The 19,054-nt window shown below is 46.3% G+C and overlaps 1 protein-coding gene across 1 annotated transcript in view; it reads left to right on the top strand.

Annotated features, from left to right (window-relative positions):
- LOC139402481 (kinesin heavy chain-like) overlaps positions 1-18,151 on the top strand; it is a 47,557-nt gene extending 29,406 nt beyond the window's left edge. The window contains exons 16-25 of the mRNA XM_071146442.1: positions 11,901-12,047; positions 12,300-12,497; positions 12,700-12,817; positions 12,926-13,002; positions 13,143-13,252; positions 14,034-14,196; positions 14,628-14,699; positions 16,225-16,329; positions 17,382-17,598; positions 17,832-18,151. Coding sequence (XP_071002543.1) covers positions 11,901-12,047; positions 12,300-12,497; positions 12,700-12,817; positions 12,926-13,002; positions 13,143-13,252; positions 14,034-14,196; positions 14,628-14,699; positions 16,225-16,329; positions 17,382-17,598; positions 17,832-17,929 — 1,305 coding nt within the window. The 3' untranslated portion in view covers positions 17,930-18,151. The remainder of the gene's footprint in view (positions 1-11,900; positions 12,048-12,299; positions 12,498-12,699; positions 12,818-12,925; positions 13,003-13,142; positions 13,253-14,033; positions 14,197-14,627; positions 14,700-16,224; positions 16,330-17,381; positions 17,599-17,831) is intronic.
- Positions 18,152-19,054: the final 903 nt, after the last annotated feature.

The following is a 19,054-nucleotide window of genomic DNA, read 5'->3' as shown; positions in this document are numbered from 1 at the left end:
CGAGGTACCCCCTGATGTGTGAGTGATCCATATACCTATGTTCTAATGAGTCTTCCCAAGTTTCCCCTGTGGATAGATGAGGTACTAGATCCGTATATAGAGGGTCCTTAATGACATTTTATTCTGCCGAGGTACCCCCTGATGTGTGGGTGATCCATATACCTATGTTCTAATGAGTCTTCCCAAGTTTCCCCTGTGGATAGATGAGGTACTAGAACCGTATAGAGGTCCTTAATGACATTTTTTTCTGCCGAGGTACCCCCTGATGTGTGAGTGATCCATATACCTATGTTCTAATGAGTCTTCCCAAGTTTCCCCTGTGGATAGATGAGGTACTAGATCCGTATATAGAGGGTCCTTAATGACATTTTATTCTGCCGAGGTACCCCCTGATGTGTGGGTGATCCATATACCTATGTTCTAATGAGTCTTCCCAAGTTTCCCCTGTGGATAGATGAGGTACTAGAACCGTATAGAGGTCCTTAATGACATTTTTTTCTGCCGAGGTACCCCCTGATGTGTGAGTGATCCATATACCTATGTTCTAATGAGTCTTCCCAAGTTTCCCCTGTGGATAGATGAGGTACTAGAACCGTATATAGAGGGTCCTTAATGACATTTTATTCTGCCGAGGTACCCCCTGATGTGTGGGTGATCCATATACCTATGTTCTAATGAGTCTTCCCAAGTTTCCCCTGTGGATAGATGAGGTACTAGAACCGTATAGAGGGTCCTTAATGACATTTTATTCTGCCGAGGTACCCCCTGATGTGTGGGTGATCCATATACCTATGTTCTAATGAGTCTTCCCAAGTTTCCCCTGTGGATAGATGAGGTACTAGAACCGTATAGAGGTCCTTAATGACATTTTTTTCTGCCGAGGTACCCCCTGATGTGTGAGTGATCCATATACCTATGTTCTAATGAGTCTTCCCAAGTTTCCCCTGTGGATAGATGAGGTACTAGAACCGTATATAGAGGGTCCTTAATGACATTTTATTCTGCCGAGGTACCCCCTGATGTGTGGGTGATCCATATACCTATGTTCTAATGAGTCTTCCCAAGTTTCCCCTGTGGATAGATGAGGTACTAGAACCGTATATAGAGGGTCCTTAATGACATTTTATTCTGCCGAGGTACCCCCTGATGTGTGAGTGATCCATATACCTATGTTCTAATGAGTCTTCCCAAGTTTCCCCTGTGGATAGATGAGGTACTAGAACCGTATATAGAGGGTCCTTAATGACATTTTATTCTGCCGAGGTACCCCCTGATGTGTGGGTGATCCATATACCTATGTTCTAATGAGTCTTCCCAAGTTTCCCCTGTGGATAGATGAGGTACTAGAACCGTATAGAGGTCCTTAATGACATTTTTTTCTGCCGAGGTACCCCCTGATGTGTGAGTGATCCATATACCTATGTTCTAATGAGTCTTCCCAAGTTTCCCCTGTGGATAGATGAGGTACTAGAACCGTATATAGAGGGTCCTTAATGACATTTTATTCTGCCGAGGTACCCCCTGATGTGTGGGTGATCCATATACCTATGTTCTAATGAGTCTTCCCAAATTTCCCCTGTGGATAGATGAGGTACTAGAACCGTATATAGAGGGTCCTTAATGACATTTTATTCTGCCGAGGTACCCCCTGATGTGTGGGTGATCCATATACCTATGTTCTAATGAGTCTTCCCAAGTTTCCCCTGTGGATAGATGAGGTACTAGAACCGTATATAGAGGGTCCTTAATGACATTTTATTCTGCCGAGGTACCCCCTGATGTGTGGGTGATCCATATACCTATGTTCTAATGAGTCTTCCCAAGTTTCCCCTGTGGATAGATGAGGTACTAGAACCGTATAGAGTTCCTTAATGACATTTTTTTCTGCCGAGGTACCCCCTGATGTGTGAGTGATCCATATACCTATGTTCTAATGAGTCTTCCCAAGTTTCCCCTGTGGATAGATGAGGTACTAGAACCGTATATAGAGGGTCCTTAATGACATTTTATTCTGCCGAGGTACCCCCTGATGTGTGAGTGATCCATATACCTATGTTCTAATGAGTCTTCCCAAGTTTCCCCTGTGGATAGATGAGGTACTAGAACCGTATAGAGGGTCCTTAATGACATTTTATTCTGCCGAGGTACCCCCTGATGTGTGAGTGATCCATATACCTATGTTCTAATGAGTCTTCCCAAGTTTCCCCTGTGGATAGATGAGGTACTAGAACCGTATATAGAGGGTCCTTAATGACATTTTATTCTGCCGAGGTACCCCCTGATGTGTGGGTGATCCATATACCTATGTTCTAATGAGTCTTCCCAAGTTTCCCCTGTGGATAGATGAGGTACTAGAACCGTATAGAGGTCCTTAATGACATTTTTTTCTGCCGAGGTACCCCCTGATGTGTGAGTGATCCATATACCTATGTTCTAATGAGTCTTCCCAAGTTTCCCCTGTGGATAGATGAGGTACTAGAACCGTATATAGAGGGTCCTTAATGACATTTTATTCTGCCGAGGTACCCCCTGATGTGTGGGTGATCCATATACCTATGTTCTAATGAGTCTTCCCAAATTTCCCCTGTGGATAGATGAGGTACTAGAACCGTATATAGAGGGTCCTTAATGACATTTTATTCTGCCGAGGTACCCCCTGATGTGTGGGTGATCCATATACCTATGTTCTAATGAGTCTTCCCAAGTTTCCCCTGTGGATAGATGAGGTACTAGAACCGTATATAGAGGGTCCTTAATGACATTTTATTCTGCCGAGGTACCCCCTGATGTGTGGGTGATCCATATACCTATGTTCTAATGAGTCTTCCCAAGTTTCCCCTGTGGATAGATGAGGTACTAGAACCGTATAGAGTTCCTTAATGACATTTTTTTCTGCCGAGGTACCCCCTGATGTGTGAGTGATCCATATACCTATGTTCTAATGAGTCTTCCCAAGTTTCCCCTGTGGATAGATGAGGTACTAGAACCGTATATAGAGGGTCCTTAATGACATTTTATTCTGCCGAGGTACCCCCTGATGTGTGGGTGATCCATATACCTATGTTCTAATGAGTCTTCCCAAGTTTCCCCTGTGGATAGATGAGGTACTAGAACCGTATATAGAGGGTCCTTAATGACATTTTATTCTGCCGAGGTACCCCCTGATGTGTGGGTGATCCATATACCTATGTTCTAATGAGTCTTCCCAAGTTTCCCCTGTGGATAGATGAGGTACTAGAACCGTATAGAGTTCCTTAATGACATTTTTTTCTGCCGAGGTACCCCCTGATGTGTGAGTGATCCATATACCTATGTTCTAATGAGTCTTCCCAAGTTTCCCCTGTGGATAGATGAGGTACTAGAACCGTATATAGAGGGTCCTTAATGACATTTTATTCTGCCGAGGTACCCCCTGATGTGTGAGTGATCCATATACCTATGTTCTAATGAGTCTTCCCAAGTTTCCCCTGTGGATAGATGAGGTACTAGAACCGTATAGAGGGTCCTTAATGACATTTTATTCTGCCGAGGTACCCCCTGATGTGTGAGTGATCCATATACCTATGTTCTAATGAGTCTTCCCAAGTTTCCCCTGTGGATAGATGAGGTACTAGAACCGTATATAGAGGGTCCTTAATGACATTTTATTCTGCCGAGGTACCCCCTGATGTGTGGGTGATCCATATACCTATGTTCTAATGAGTCTTCCCAAGTTTCCCCTGTGGATAGATGAGGTACTAGAACCGTATAGAGGTCCTTAATGACATTTTTTTCTGCCGAGGTACCCCCTGATGTGTGAGTGATCCATATACCTATGTTCTAATGAGTCTTCCCAAGTTTCCCCTGTGGATAGATGAGGTACTAGAACCGTATATAGAGGGTCCTTAATGACATTTTATTCTGCCGAGGTACCCCCTGATGTGTGGGTGATCCATATACCTATGTTCTAATGAGTCTTCCCAAATTTCCCCTGTGGATAGATGAGGTACTAGAACCGTATATAGAGGGTCCTTAATGACATTTTATTCTGCCGAGGTACCCCCTGATGTGTGGGTGATCCATATACCTATGTTCTAATGAGTCTTCCCAAGTTTCCCCTGTGGATAGATGAGGTACTAGAACCGTATATAGAGGGTCCTTAATGACATTTTATTCTGCCGAGGTACCCCCTGATGTGTGGGTGATCCATATACCTATGTTCTAATGAGTCTTCCCAAGTTTCCCCTGTGGATAGATGAGGTACTAGAACCGTATAGAGTTCCTTAATGACATTTTTTCTGCCGAGGTACCCCCTGATGTGTGAGTGATCCATATACCTATGTTCTAATGAGTCTTCCCAAGTTTCCCCTGTGGATAGATGAGGTACTAGAACCGTATATAGAGGGTCCTTAATGACATTTTATTCTGCCGAGGTACCCCCTGATGTGTGGGTGATCCATATACCTATGTTCTAATGAGTCTTCCCAAGTTTCCCCTGTGGATAGATGAGGTAATAGAACCGTATATAGAGGGTCCTTAATGACATTTTATTCTGCCGAGGTACCCCCTGATGTGTGAGTGATCCATATACCTATGTTCTAATGAGTCTTCCCAAGTTTCCCCTGTGGATAGATGAGGTACTAGAACCGTATATAGAGGGTCCTTAATGACATTTTATTCTGCCGAGGTACCCCCTGATGTGTGGGTGATCCATATACCTATGTTCTAATGAGTCTTCCCAAGTTTCCCCTGTGGATAGATGAGGTACTAGAACCGTATATAGAGGGTCCTTAATGACATTTTATTCTGCCGAGGTACCCCCTGATGTGTGAGTGATCCATATACCTATGTTCTAATGAGTCTTCCCAAGTTTCCCCTGTGGATAGATGAGGTACTAGAACCGTATATAGAGGGTCCTTAATGACATTTTTTTCTGCCGAGGTACCCCCTGATGTGTGGGTGATCCATATACCTATGTTCTAATGAGTCTTCCCAAGTTTCCCCTGTGGATAGATGAGGTACTAGAACCGTATATAGAGGGTCCTTAATGACATTTTATTCTGCCGAGGTACCCCCTGATGTGTGGGTGATCCATATACCTATGTTCTAATGAGTCTTCCCAAGTTTCCCCTGTGGATAGATGAGGTACTAGAACCGTATATAGAGGGTCCTTAATGACATTTTATTCTGCCGAGGTACCCCCTGATGTGTGGGTGATCCATATACCTATGTTCTAATGAGTCTTCCCAAGTTTCCCCTGTGGATAGATGAGGTACTAGAACCGTATATAGAGGGTCCTTAATGACATTTTATTCTGCCGAGGTACCCCCTGATGTGTGGGTGATCCATATACCTATGTTCTAATGAGTCTTCCCAAGTTTCCCCTGTGGATAGATGAGGTACTAGAACCGTATAGAGGGTCCTTAATGACATTTTATTCTGCCGAGGTACCCCCTGATGTGTGGGTGATCCATATACCTATGTTCTAATGAGTCTTCCCAAGTTTCCCCTGTGGATAGATGAGGTACTAGAACCGTATATAGAGGGTCCTTAATGACATTTTATTCTGCCGAGGTACCCCCTGATGTGTGAGTGATCCATATACCTATGTTCTAATGAGTCTTCCCAAGTTTCCCCTGTGGATAGATGAGGTACTAGAACCGTATAGAGGGTCCTTAATGACATTTTATTCTGCCGAGGTACCCCCTGATGTGTGAGTGATCCATATACCTATGTTCTAATGAGTCTTCCCAAGTTTCCCCTGTGGATAGATGAGGTACTAGAACCGTATATAGAGGGTCCTTAATGACATTTTATTCTGCCGAGGTACCCCCTGATGTGTGAGTGATCCATATACCTATGTTCTAATGAGTCTTCCCAAGTTTCCCCTGTGGATAGATGAGGTACTAGAACCGTATATAGAGGGTCCTTAATGACATTTTATTCTGCCGAGGTACCCCCTGATGTGTGAGTGATCCATATACCTATGTTCTAATGAGTCTTCCCAAGTTTCCCCTGTGGATAGATGAGGTACAAGAACCGTATATAGAGGGTCCTTAATGACATTTTATTCTGCCGAGGTACCCCCTGATGTGTGGGTGATCCATATACCTATGTTCTAATGAGTCTTCCCAAGTTTCCCCTGTGGATAGATGAGGTACTAGAACCGTATAGAGGGTCCTTAATGACATTTTATTCTGCCGAGGTACCCCCTGATGTGTGGGTGATCCATATACCTATGTTCTAATGAGTCTTCCCAAGTTTCCCCTGTGGATAGATGAGGTACTAGAACCGTATATAGAGGGTCCTTAATGACATTTTATTCTGCCGAGGTACCCCCTGATGTGTGGGTGATCCATATACCTATGTTCTAATGAGTCTTCCCAAGTTTCCCCTGTGGATAGATGAGGTACTAGAACCGTATAGAGGGTCCTTAATGACATTTTATTCTGCCGAGGTACCCCCTGATGTGTGGGTGATCCATATACCTATGTTCTAATGAGTCTTCCCAAGTTTCCCCTGTGGATAGATGAGGTACTAGAACCGTATATAGAGGGTCCTTAATGACATTTTATTCTGCCGAGGTACCCCCTGATGTGTGGGTGATCCATATACCTATGTTCTAATGAGTCTTCCCAAGTTTCCCCTGTGGATAGATGAGGTACTAGAACCGTATATAGAGGGTCCTTAATGACATTTTATTCTGCCGAGGTACCCCCTGATGTGTGAGTGATCCATATACCTATGTTCTAATGAGTCTTCCCAAGTTTCCCCTGTGGATAGATGAGGTACTAGAACCGTATATAGAGGGTCCTTAATGACATTTTATTCTGCCGAGGTACCCCCTGATGTGTGGGTGATCCATATACCTATGTTCTAATGAGTCTTCCCAAGTTTCCCCTGTGGATAGATGAGGTACTAGAACCGTATATAGAGGGTCCTTAATGACATTTTATTCTGCCGAGGTACCCCCTGATGTGTGGGTGATCCATATACCTATGTTCTAATGAGTCTTCCCAAGTTTCCCCTGTGGATAGATGAGGTACTAGAACCGTATATAGAGGGTCCTTAATGACATTTTATTCTGCCGAGGTACCCCCTGATGTGTGGGTGATCCATATACCTATGTTCTAATGAGTCTTCCCAAGATTCCCCTGTGGATAGATGAGGTACTAGAACCGTATAGAGGGTCCTTAATGACATTTTATTCTGCCGAGGTACCCCCTGATGTGTGGGTGATCCATATACCTATGTTCTAATGAGTCTTCCCAAGTTTCCCCTGTGGATAGATGAGGTACTAGAACCGTATATAGAGGGTCCTTAATGACATTTTATTCTGCCGAGGTACCCCCTGATGTGTGAGTGATCCATATACCTATGTTCTAATGAGTCTTCCCAAGTTTCCCCTGTGGATAGATGAGGTACTAGATCCGTATATAGAGGGTCCTTAATGACATTTTATTCTGCCGAGGTACCCCCTGATGTGTGGGTGATCCATATACCTATGTTCTAATGAGTCTTCCCAAGTTTCCCCTGTGGATAGATGAGGTACTAGAACCGTATAGAGGTCCTTAATGACATTTTTTTCTGCCGAGGTACCCCCTGATGTGTGAGTGATCCATATACCTATGTTCTAATGAGTCTTCCCAAGTTTCCCCTGTGGATAGATGAGGTACTAGAACCGTATATAGAGGGTCCTTAATGACATTTTATTCTGCCGAGGTACCCCCTGATGTGTGGGTGATCCATATACCTATGTTCTAATGAGTCTTCCCAAGTTTCCCCTGTGGATAGATGAGGTACTAGAACCGTATATAGAGGGTCCTTAATGACATTTTATTCTGCCGAGGTACCCCCTGATGTGTGGGTGATCCATATACCTATGTTCTAATGAGTCTTCCCAAGTTTCCCCTGTGGATAGATGAGGTACTAGAACCGTATAGAGGGTCCTTAATGACATTTTATTCTGCCGAGGTACCCCCTGATGTGTGGGTGATCCATATACCTATGTTCTAATGAGTCTTCCCAAGTTTCCCCTGTGGATAGATGAGGTACTAGAACCGTATAGAGGTCCTTAATGACATTTTTTTCTGCCGAGGTACCCCCTGATGTGTGAGTGATCCATATACCTATGTTCTAATGAGTCTTCCCAAGTTTCCCCTGTGGATAGATGAGGTACTAGAACCGTATATAGAGGGTCCTTAATGACATTTTATTCTGCCGAGGTACCCCCTGATTTGTGGGTGATCCATATACCTATGTTCTAATGAGTCTTCCCAAGTTTCCCCTGTGGATAGATGAGGTACTAGAACCGTATATAGAGGGTCCTTAATGACATTTTATTCTGCCGAGGTACCCCCTGATGTGTGAGTGATCCATATACCTATGTTCTAATGAGTCTTCCCAAGTTTCCCCTGTGGATAGATGAGGTACTAGAACCGTATATAGAGGGTCCTTAATGACATTTTATTCTGCCGAGGTACCCCCTGATGTGTGAGTGATCCATATACCTATGTTCTAATGAGTCTTCCCAAGTTTCCCCTGTGGATAGATGAGGTACTAGAACCGTATATAGAGGGTCCTTAATGACATTTTATTCTGCCGAGGTACCCCCTGATGTGTGAGTGATCCATATACCTATGTTCTAATGAGTCTTCCCAAGTTTCCCCTGTGGATAGATGAGGTACTAGAACCGTATAGAGGGTCCTTAATGACATTTTATTCTGCCGAGGTACCCCCTGATGTGTGAGTGATCCATATACCTATGTTCTAATGAGTCTTCCCAAGTTTCCCCTGTGGATAGATGAGGTACTAGAACCGTATATAGAGGGTCCTTAATGACATTTTATTCTGCCGAGGTACCCCCTGATGTGTGGGTGATCCATATACCTATGTTCTAATGAGTCTTCCCAAGTTTCCCCTGTGGATAGATGAGGTACTAGAACCGTATAGAGGTCCTTAATGACATTTTTTTCTGCCGAGGTACCCCCTGATGTGTGAGTGATCCATATACCTATGTTCTAATGAGTCTTCCCAAGTTTCCCCTGTGGATAGATGAGGTACTAGAACCGTATATAGAGGGTCCTTAATGACATTTTATTCTGCCGAGGTACCCCCTGATGTGTGGGTGATCCATATACCTATGTTCTAATGAGTCTTCCCAAATTTCCCCTGTGGATAGATGAGGTACTAGAACCGTATATAGAGGGTCCTTAATGACATTTTATTCTGCCGAGGTACCCCCTGATGTGTGGGTGATCCATATACCTATGTTCTAATGAGTCTTCCCAAGTTTCCCCTGTGGATAGATGAGGTACTAGAACCGTATATAGAGGGTCCTTAATGACATTTTATTCTGCCGAGGTACCCCCTGATGTGTGGGTGATCCATATACCTATGTTCTAATGAGTCTTCCCAAGTTTCCCCTGTGGATAGATGAGGTACTAGAACCGTATAGAGGGTCCTTAATGACATTTTATTCTGCCGAGGTACCCCCTGATGTGTGGGTGATCCATATACCTATGTTCTAATGAGTCTTCCCAAGTTTCCCCTGTGGATAGATGAGGTACTAGAACCGTATAGAGTTCCTTAATGACATTTTTTTCTGCCGAGGTACCCCCTGATGTGTGAGTGATCCATATACCTATGTTCTAATGAGTCTTCCCAAGTTTCCCCTGTGGATAGATGAGGTACTAGAACCGTATATAGAGGGTCCTTAATGACATTTTATTCTGCCGAGGTACCCCCTGATGTGTGAGTGATCCATATACCTATGTTCTAATGAGTCTTCCCAAGTTTCCCCTGTGGATAGATGAGGTACTAGAACCGTATATAGAGGGTCCTTAATGACATTTTATTCTGCCGAGGTACCCCCTGATGTGTGGGTGATCCATATACCTATGTTCTAATGAGTCTTCCCAAGTTTCCCCTGTGGGTAGATGAGGTACTAGAACCGTATATAGAGGGTCCTTAATGACATTTTATTCTGCCGAGGTACCCCCTGATGTGTGAGTGATCCATATACCTATGTTCTAATGAGTCTTCCCAAGTTTCCCCTGTGGATAGATGAGGTACTAGAACCGTATATAGAGGGTCCTTAATGACATTTTTTTTCTGCCGAGGTACCCCCTGATGTGTGGGTGATCCATATACCTATGTTCTAATGAGTCTTCCCAAGTTTCCCCTGTGGATAGATGAGGTACTAGAACCGTATATAGAGGGTCCTTAATGACATTTTATTCTGCCGAGGTACCCCCTGATGTGTGGGTGATCCATATACCTATGTTCTAATGAGTCTTCCCAAGTTTCCCCTGTGGATAGATGAGGTACTAGAACCGTATATAGAGGGTCCTTAATGACATTTTATTCTGCCGAGGTACCCCCTGATGTGTGGGTGATCCATATACCTATGTTCTAATGAGTCTTCCCAAGTTTCCCCTGTGGATAGATGAGGTACTAGAACCGTATATAGAGGGTCCTTAATGACATTTTATTCTGCCGAGGTACCCCCTGATGTGTGGGTGATCCATATACCTATGTTCTAATGAGTCTTCCCAAGTTTCCCCTGTGGATAGATGAGGTACTAGAACCGTATAGAGGGTCCTTAATGACATTTTATTCTGCCGAGGTACACCCTGATGTGTGGGTGATCCATATACCTATGTTCTAATGAGTCTTCCCAAGTTTCCCCTGTGGATAGATGAGGTACTAGAACCGTATATAGAGGGTCCTTAATGACATTTTATTCTGCCGAGGTACCCCCTGATGTGTGAGTGATCCATATACCTATGTTCTAATGAGTCTTCCCAAGTTTCCCCTGTGGATAGATGAGGTACTAGAACCGTATAGAGGGTCCTTAATGACATTTTATTCTGCCGAGGTACCCCCTGATGTGTGAGTGATCCATATACCTATGTTCTAATGAGTCTTCCCAAGTTTCCCCTGTGGATAGATGAGGTACTAGAACCGTATATAGAGGGTCCTTAATGACATTTTATTCTGCCGAGGTACCCCCTGATGTGTGGGTGATCCATATACCTATGTTCTAATGAGTCTTCCCAAGTTTCCCCTGTGGATAGATGAGGTACTAGAACCGTATAGAGGTCCTTAATGACATTTTTTTCTGCCGAGGTACCCCCTGATGTGTGAGTGATCCATATACCTATGTTCTAATGAGTCTTCCCAAGTTTCCCCTGTGGATAGATGAGGTACTAGAACCGTATATAGAGGGTCCTTAATGACATTTTATTCTGCCGAGGTACCCCCTGATGTGTGGGTGATCCATATACCTATGTTCTAATGAGTCTTCCCAAGTTTCCCCATGTGGATAGATGAGGTACTAGAACCGTATATAGAGGGTCCTTAATGACATTTTATTCTGCCGAGGTACCCCCTGATGTGTGGGTGATCCATATACCTATGTTCTAATGAGTCTTCCCAAGTTTCCCCTGTGGATAGATGAGGTACTAGAACCGTATATAGAGGGTCCTTAATGACATTTTTTTTCTGCCGAGGTACCCCCTGATGTGTGGGTGATCCATATACCTATGTTCTAATGAGTCTTCCCAAGTTTCCCCTGTGGATAGATGAGGTACTAGAACCGTATATAGAGGGTCCTTAATGACATTTTATTCTGCCGAGGTACCCCCTGATGTGTGGGTGATCCATATACCTATGTTCTAATGAGTCTTCCCAAGTTTCCCCTGTGGATAGATGAGGTACTAGAACCGTATATAGAGGGTCCTTAATGACATTTTATTCTGCCGAGGTACCCCCTGATGTGTGGGTGATCCATATACCTATGTTCTAATGAGTCTTCCCAAGTTTCCCCTGTGGATCGATGAGGTACTAGAACCGTATATAGAGGGTCCTTAATGATGCGGTGAAGGACAACTGGCATGTGACTGATCTGTGTTCCCCAGACGGTCCTGTTGTCAGTTCAGATGGAGTTGACCACGCTCCAGGAGCTCAGTGGACACCAGAAGAAGAGAGCCGCAGAGATCCTCCACCTGCTGCTCAGAGACCTCAGTGAGATAGGAGCCACCATGGGCACCAGCGACATCAAGGTGGTGAGGGGACCTACACAGCAGATACACATAGACACACACACACCGAACCAAATACAAACAGACCCATTCACAACAGTCCTGTCAACTTAACGGTTTGTAACATCGTTGACCTGTGTAGCTAGCAAACCTCTCCACAACATGAGTCAGAGTTGATGCTCTTTAGTTTCCTAGCAGTATATCTTCCTCCTCGACTGTTCTAATCCTACTGTTCATCCCCCAGGCTTTATATGCAGTCTTCTGTTTCCTGTCTAGATGGCTGAGGGGAACGGTAACGGTGGAGTGATTGAGGAAGAGTTCACCATGACCCGTCTCTACATCAGTAAGATGAGGTCAGAGGTCAAGTCTCTGGTGAACCGCTCCAAGCAGCTGGAAAGCTCCCAGGGTGACACCTCACGCAAGATGGCCGCCAACGAGAAGGAGCTGGCTTCCTGTCAGCTGCTCATCTCCCAGGTAACAGAGGGACCAGGTTCATTGTGAAGCGTTCTAAAGGCCGATGCAGAAATGCACTTTCATTGTCCTACGTTGAGTCTCTGAATATCTTTTCACTCTCTGCCAAAGTCCTACAAAACGGCCAAACAGGGCTGTGTTCAGTAGGTGTGACAACAGGGAAGGTTTTGAAGCGCTGACCCTGTGTTGGTGTGTTGTGCTGTAGCACCAGGCCAAGATCAAGTCCCTGACAGACTACATGCAGAACATGGAACAGAAGAAGAGACGGCTGGAGGAGAGTCAGGACGCTCTGACTGAGGAGCTGGCCAAGATGCACGCTCAGGGTGAGACGCACGACTCCCTCTACACATCCCCTCTATCCACACCACTGCTTCCTTTATAACATGCTTCACATTGTTGGTCACATTGTTGGTCACATTGTTGTTCCTCAGAGAAAATGCACGAGGTGTCAGTGGTGGACACGGAGAAGGAGCACGTCAGTAGACTGGAGGGTGAAGAGGAGGTTAAGGTGATTAAACCTGGGATTAAGACGTCCACAAGGTGGATCTGGAAGTAGGATGATTATTCTGTTGGAGAAACAGATTAGATTTACCCGTGTGTGTGTCTTCTGTGTGTGTCCTCTGATCCGCCCTCCTGTCCATCCCGTAGAAGACTCTAGAACAGCAGATGGAGGCTCACAGAGAGGCCCACCAGAAGCAGCTGGCCCGACTCAGGGACGAGATCGATGTCAAACAGAGGACGCTGGATGAACTCACAGAGTGAGAAGCTATATATACTGTCCGTTGACTCTCTGTGTTTGACAACACTTTTCTAACTGAAACTCATAAAGGCTTCATAGGGCATTCATAAAGGCTTCATAGGGCATTCATAAAGGCTTCATAGGGCATTCATAAAGGCTTCATAGGGCATTCATAAAGGCTTCAGGCTTCATAGGGCATTCATAAAGGCTTCATAGGACATTCATAAAGGCTTCAGGCTTCATAGGGCATTCATAAAGGCTTCATACGGCATTCATAAAGGCTTCATAGGGCATTCATAAAGGCTTCATGCTTCATAGGGCATTCATAAAGGCTTAATAGGGCATTCATAAAGGCTTCATAGGGCATTCCTAAAGGCTTAATATGGCATTTATAAAGGCTTCATAGGGCATTCATAAAGGCTTCAGGCTTCATAGGGCATTCATAAAGGCTTCATAGGGCATTAATAAAGGCTTGATAAGGCATTCATAAAGGCTTCACAAATTCTTTACAGGCTGTCATAATGCAGTACTAAATGAAAGGTCATTACATCTGAAGCATCTATATAGGCCTTATAAAGCTCCATAAAGCCTCTATAACTTAGTATTTTCTCTCCTCCTTTTCACCCTCTCCTTTTCACCCTCTCCCCTACCTCTCCTCTTCCCTACCTCTCCTCTACCTCTCCCCTACCTCTCCCCCCCTACCTCTCCCCTACCTCTCTCCCCTACCTCTCCCCTACCTCTCCCCTACCTCTCTCCCCTACCTCTCCCCTACCTTTCCTCTACCTCTGTGTCTCTCCCAGTCTGAACCAGGGCCTGATGCTGGAGCAGAGGAGGCTGATGTCTGACCATGAGAAGCTGAAGGTGGAGGAACAGGAGAAGGACATGAAGCTCCAGAAGCTGGTCATCTTCAACGAGCAGAGAGAGCAGGCCAGACAGGACCTCAAGGGACTGGAGGAGACTGTGGTACGTCAAGGCTCTATGATTGACTGACTGACTGACTGGCTGGCTGGCTGGCTCACTGACTGGCTGGCTGGCTGGCTGGCTGGCTGGCTGACTCACTGACTGGCTGACTGACTGCCTGGCTGGCTGGCTGGCTGACTCACTGACTGGCTGGCTGACTCACTGACTGGCTGGCTGACTGACTGACTGACTCTGTTGGCTGGCTGGCTGGCTGGCTGGCTGGCTGGCTGGCTGACTCACTGGCTGGCTGACTGACTGACTGACTGACTGGCTGGCTGGCTGGCTGGCTGGCTGACTGGCTGACTGGCTGGCTGGCTGGCTGACTATAGCTCTTCACTTCCTAAGTCTTGCAGATAAACCAATACATCATATATGTCCATTTCAACGTTTCACACTGAGCACAAGTGTGTCTTCTCTCTGTTTTGTCTTGAAAGGCCAAAGAGCTGCAGACTCTTCATAACCTACGCAGGCTCTTTGTTCAAGACCTCACAACACGCGTCAAGAAGGTAAGGAGGTATTCCCCCATGTAAGAGAGGCTGTGTATCAGAATGCCCCAACCTGTCTGCAGAATGTCAGAGATACTCGTCTGTAGTCTGTTGTCTTTCAGTGAGGACCTGTAGTCTGTAGTCTGCGCTCTGTAGTCTGTGCTCTGTAGTCTGTGCTCTGTAGTCTGTGCTCTGTAGTCTGTAGTCTGTGCTCTGTAGTGTGTAGTCTGTGCTCTGTAGTCTGTGCTCTGTAGTCTGTAGTCTGTGCTCTGTAGTCTGTGCTCTGTAGTCTGTGCTCTGTAGTCTGTGATCTGTAGTCTGTAGTCTGTGCTCTGTAGTCTGTAGTCTGTGCTCTGTAGTGTGTAGTCTGTGCTCTGTAGTGTGTAGTCTGCGCTCTGTAGTCTGTGCTCTGTAGTGTGTAGTCTGTGCTCTGTAGTGTGTAGTCTGTGCTCTGTAGTCTGTAGTCTGCGCTCTGTAGTCTGTAGTCTGTGCTCTGTAGTCTGTAGTCTGCGCTCTGTAGTGTGTAGTCTGTGCTCTGTGTTAATATACTGACTGATGTTTCTCTCCTCTCCTGTTATGTCCAGAGTGCAGAGTGGGCAGTAGTCTGTAGCCTGTATTGACTGTCTGTCTTCTCTCCTGTTATGTCCAGAGTGCAGAGTGGGCAGTAGTCTGTAGCCTGTATTGACTGTCTGTCTTCTCTCCTGTTATGTCCAGAGTGCAGAGGGCAGTAGTCTGTAGTCTGTATTGACTGTCTGTCTTCTCTCCTGTTATGTCCAGAGTGCAGAGGGCAGTAGTCTGTAGACTGTATTGACTGTCTGTCTTCTCTCCTGTTATGTCCAGAGTGCAGAGTGGGCAGTAGTCTGTAGCCTGTATTGGCTGTCTGTCTTCTCTCCTGTTATGTCCAGAGTGCAGAGGGCAGTAGTCTGTAGTCTGTATTGACTGTCTGTCTTCTCTCCTGTTATGTCCAGAGTGCAGAGTGGGCAGTAGTCTGTAGTCTGTATTGACTGTCTGTCTTCTCTCCTGTTATGTCCAGAGTGCAGAGTGGGCAGTAGTCTGTAGTCTGTATTGACTGTCTGTCTTCTCTCCTGTTCTGTGCAGAGTGGGCAGTAGTCTGTAGTCTGTATTGGCTGTCTTCTCTCCTGTTCTGTCCAGAGTGCACAGTAGTCTGTATTGACTGTCTTCTCTCCTGTTCTGTCCAGAGTGCAGAGTGGGCAGTAGTCTGTAGTCTGTATTGACTGTCTTCTCTCCTGTTCTGTCCAGATTGCAGAGTGGGCAGTAGTCTGTAGTCTGTATTGACTGTCTTCTCTCCTGTTCTGTCCAGAGTGGGCAGTAGTCTGTAGTCTGTATTGACTGTCTGTCTTCTCTCCTGTTGTGTCCAGAGTGCAGAGTTGGCAGTAGTCTGTAGTCTGTGCTCTGTAGTCTGTGCTCTGTAGTGTGCGCTTTGTAGTGTGTAGTCTGTGCTCTGTAGTCTGTGCTCTGTAGTCTGTAGTCTGTGCTTTGTGTTGACAGACTGACTGATGTTTCTCTTCTCTCCTGTTGTGTTCAGAGTGCAGAGCTGGACTGTGAGGATGGAGTGGGCAGCGCCGCCCAGAAACAGAAGATCTCCTTCCTGGAGAATAACCTGGAGCAACTCACTAAAGTCCACAAGCAGGTACTGTACTGGGACATTATTAAGCAGGTACTGTACTGGGACATTATTAATCAGGTACTGGGACATTATTAAGCAGGTACTGGGACATTATTAAGCAGGTACTGTACTGGGACATTATTAAGCAGGTACTGTACTGGGACATTATTAATCAGGTACTGGGACATTATTAAGCAGGTACTGGGACATTATTAAGCAGGTACTGTACTGGGACATTATTAAGCAGGTACTGCACTGGGACATTATTAATCAGGTACTGGGACATTATTAAGCAGGTACTGGGACATTATTAAGCAGGTACTGTACTGGGACATTATTAATCAGGTACTGGGACATTATTAAGCAGGTACTGGGACATTATTAAGCAGGTACTGTACTGGGACATTATTAAGCAGGTACTGTACTGGGACATTATTAAGCAGGTACTGTACTGGGACATTATTAAGCAGGTACTGCACTGGGACATTATTAAGCAGGTACTGTACTGGGACATCTTTGCAGGTGGAGAAAATGTATTGTCTGATTGTTTGATTTGTTCAAAATGATAAATACATTTGATTGATTTATTAACATTCCTGCCCCCTTCTGGCAGTGATAACGCGGACCTGCGCTGCAAGCTTCGTAAGCTGACCCTCATATCTCTGTTTTTGATTTGTTCAAAATGATAAATACTTTGATTGATTTATTAACCCTCCCTCCCTCCCAAGCTTCGTAAGCTGACCCTCATATCTCTGTTTCTCCCTCCCTCCCTCCCTCCCTCCCTCCCTCCCTCCCTCCCTCCCTCCCTCCCTCCCTCCCTCCCTCCCTCCCTCCCTCCCTCCCTCCCTCCCTCCCTCTCCCTCCCTCCCTCCCTGTGTCCCCCCTCTCCCTCCCTCCCTCCCTCCCTCCCTCCCTCCCTCCCTCCCTCCCTCCCTCCCTCCCTCCCTCCCTCCCTCCCTCCCTCCCTCCCTCCCTCCCTCCCTCCCCCCTCCCTCCTGTCCCCCCCCCCCTCCCTGTGTCTCCCCCCCCTCCCTCCCTCCCTCCCTCCCTCCCTGTGTCCCCCCTCTCCCTCCCAGTTGGTGCGTGACAACGCGGACCTGCGCTGCGAGCTTCCCAAGCTGGAGAAGCGTCTGCGGGCCACGGCCGAGCGGGTCAAGGCCCTGGAGAATGCCCTGAAGGATGCCAAGGAGAACGCTATGAGGGACAGGAAACGCTACCAGCTAGAGGTGGACCGCATCAAGGAGGTCGTCAGGGCCAAGAACATGGCCAGGAGAGGAAACTCTGCTCAGATCGGTAAGGATGGAGGGAGACAGGGAGGGGGGAGGGAAAGGGGGGAGACAGGGAGGGAGGGAGGGAGGGAAGGGGGGAGACAGGGAGGGAGGGAGGGAGGGAGGGAGGGAGGGAGGGAGGGAGGGAGGGAGGGAGGGAGGGAGGGAGGGGGGAGGGGAGGGAGGAGAGGGTGGGTTGGTGGAGTGTGTGGGGGTGGCAGTGTGTGTTTGTATTGATGACTATGTTCTGTCTTCCAGCTAAGCCCATCCGGCCAGGCCAACACCCCCTGTCTTCCCCTACAGTCATCAGAGGAGGAGGCCTCTACAGCCACAGCTACAACCTCAGCACCAAGTAACCATGTAGAATCTAGACCCTGAGTCACGAGTGCATGTGTGGTAGATACAGACTGTCCCATTCCCAGTAAGACCCCTCTGCCCTCATCCTCCTGTCCTTCCTCTGGGTCTAGGAGTAAGACCCCTCTGTCCTCATCCTCCTGTCCTGTCCTTCCTCTGGGTCTAGGAGTAAGACCCCTCTGCCCTCATCCTCCTGTCCTTCCTCTGGGTCTAGGAGTAAGACCCCTCTGTCCTCATCCTCCTGTCCTTCTTCTGGGTCTAGGAGTAAGACCCCTCTGCCCTCATCCTCCTGTCCTTCCTCTGGGTCTAGGAGTAAGACCCCTCTGCCCTCATCCTCCTGTGCTTCCTCTGGGTCTAGGAGTAAGACCCCTCTGCCCTCATCCTCCTGTCCTTCCTCTGGGTTTAGGAGTAAGACCCCTCTGCCCTCATCCTCCTGTCCTTCCTCTGGGTCTAGGAGTAAGACCCCTCTGCCCTCATCCTCCTGTCCTTCCTCTGGGTCTAGGAGTAAGACCCCTCTGCCCTCATCCTCCTGTCCTTCCTCTGGGTCTAGGAGTAAGACCCCTCTGCCCTCATCCTCCTGTCCTTCCTCTGGGTCTAGGAGTAAGACCCCTCTGCCCCCTTCCACTCTACTCTGTGGCATCTTTCATAGTTTTCACATACCGTATGTCTCTCTCTTTTCCGTTGTTCATGTACATATATATTTCATTGTAGTGTTGTCTTGGAGGGGAAGCTGTGTGCTGATAGATAGTTACATGTATATAACAGAGAGTGATATGCCATCACTAAGAACCACGTTGTATAGCATATGACAGTCACAGTAATGTAAACATGATCTTTACTTGTTGTTGAAGAATCCTTTGCTTTTCCGACTGCATTAGGAATGTATGATAGTTCACCTGAAGAAGTTCAAAGTTCAGACTGGAATGATCGCCCACCTGCACTGTGTTTTGCACCATATTCCTTTACTTCAGTTAGGATCAGCACATTGTTTTTGCTCTGTTGTATTGGTAAGCATATTGATCATGGTTTACCTATGCTTTTAGGGACACTTTATTCTTAAAATAAGCTAAGTTTGAATGTAATGTTTTAATTCACTTACAAAACAAGCTGTGCTCTATTTAAGCAAT

The sequence above is a fragment of the Oncorhynchus clarkii genome, unplaced genomic scaffold, assembly GCF_045791955.1.
Source record: "Oncorhynchus clarkii lewisi isolate Uvic-CL-2024 unplaced genomic scaffold, UVic_Ocla_1.0 unplaced_contig_8869_pilon_pilon, whole genome shotgun sequence".
NCBI classification, from domain to species: Eukaryota; Metazoa; Chordata; class Actinopteri; order Salmoniformes; family Salmonidae; genus Oncorhynchus; species Oncorhynchus clarkii.
The sequence above is the reverse complement of the archived record's forward strand: the minus strand, read 5'-3'. Positions and strand labels throughout refer to the sequence as shown.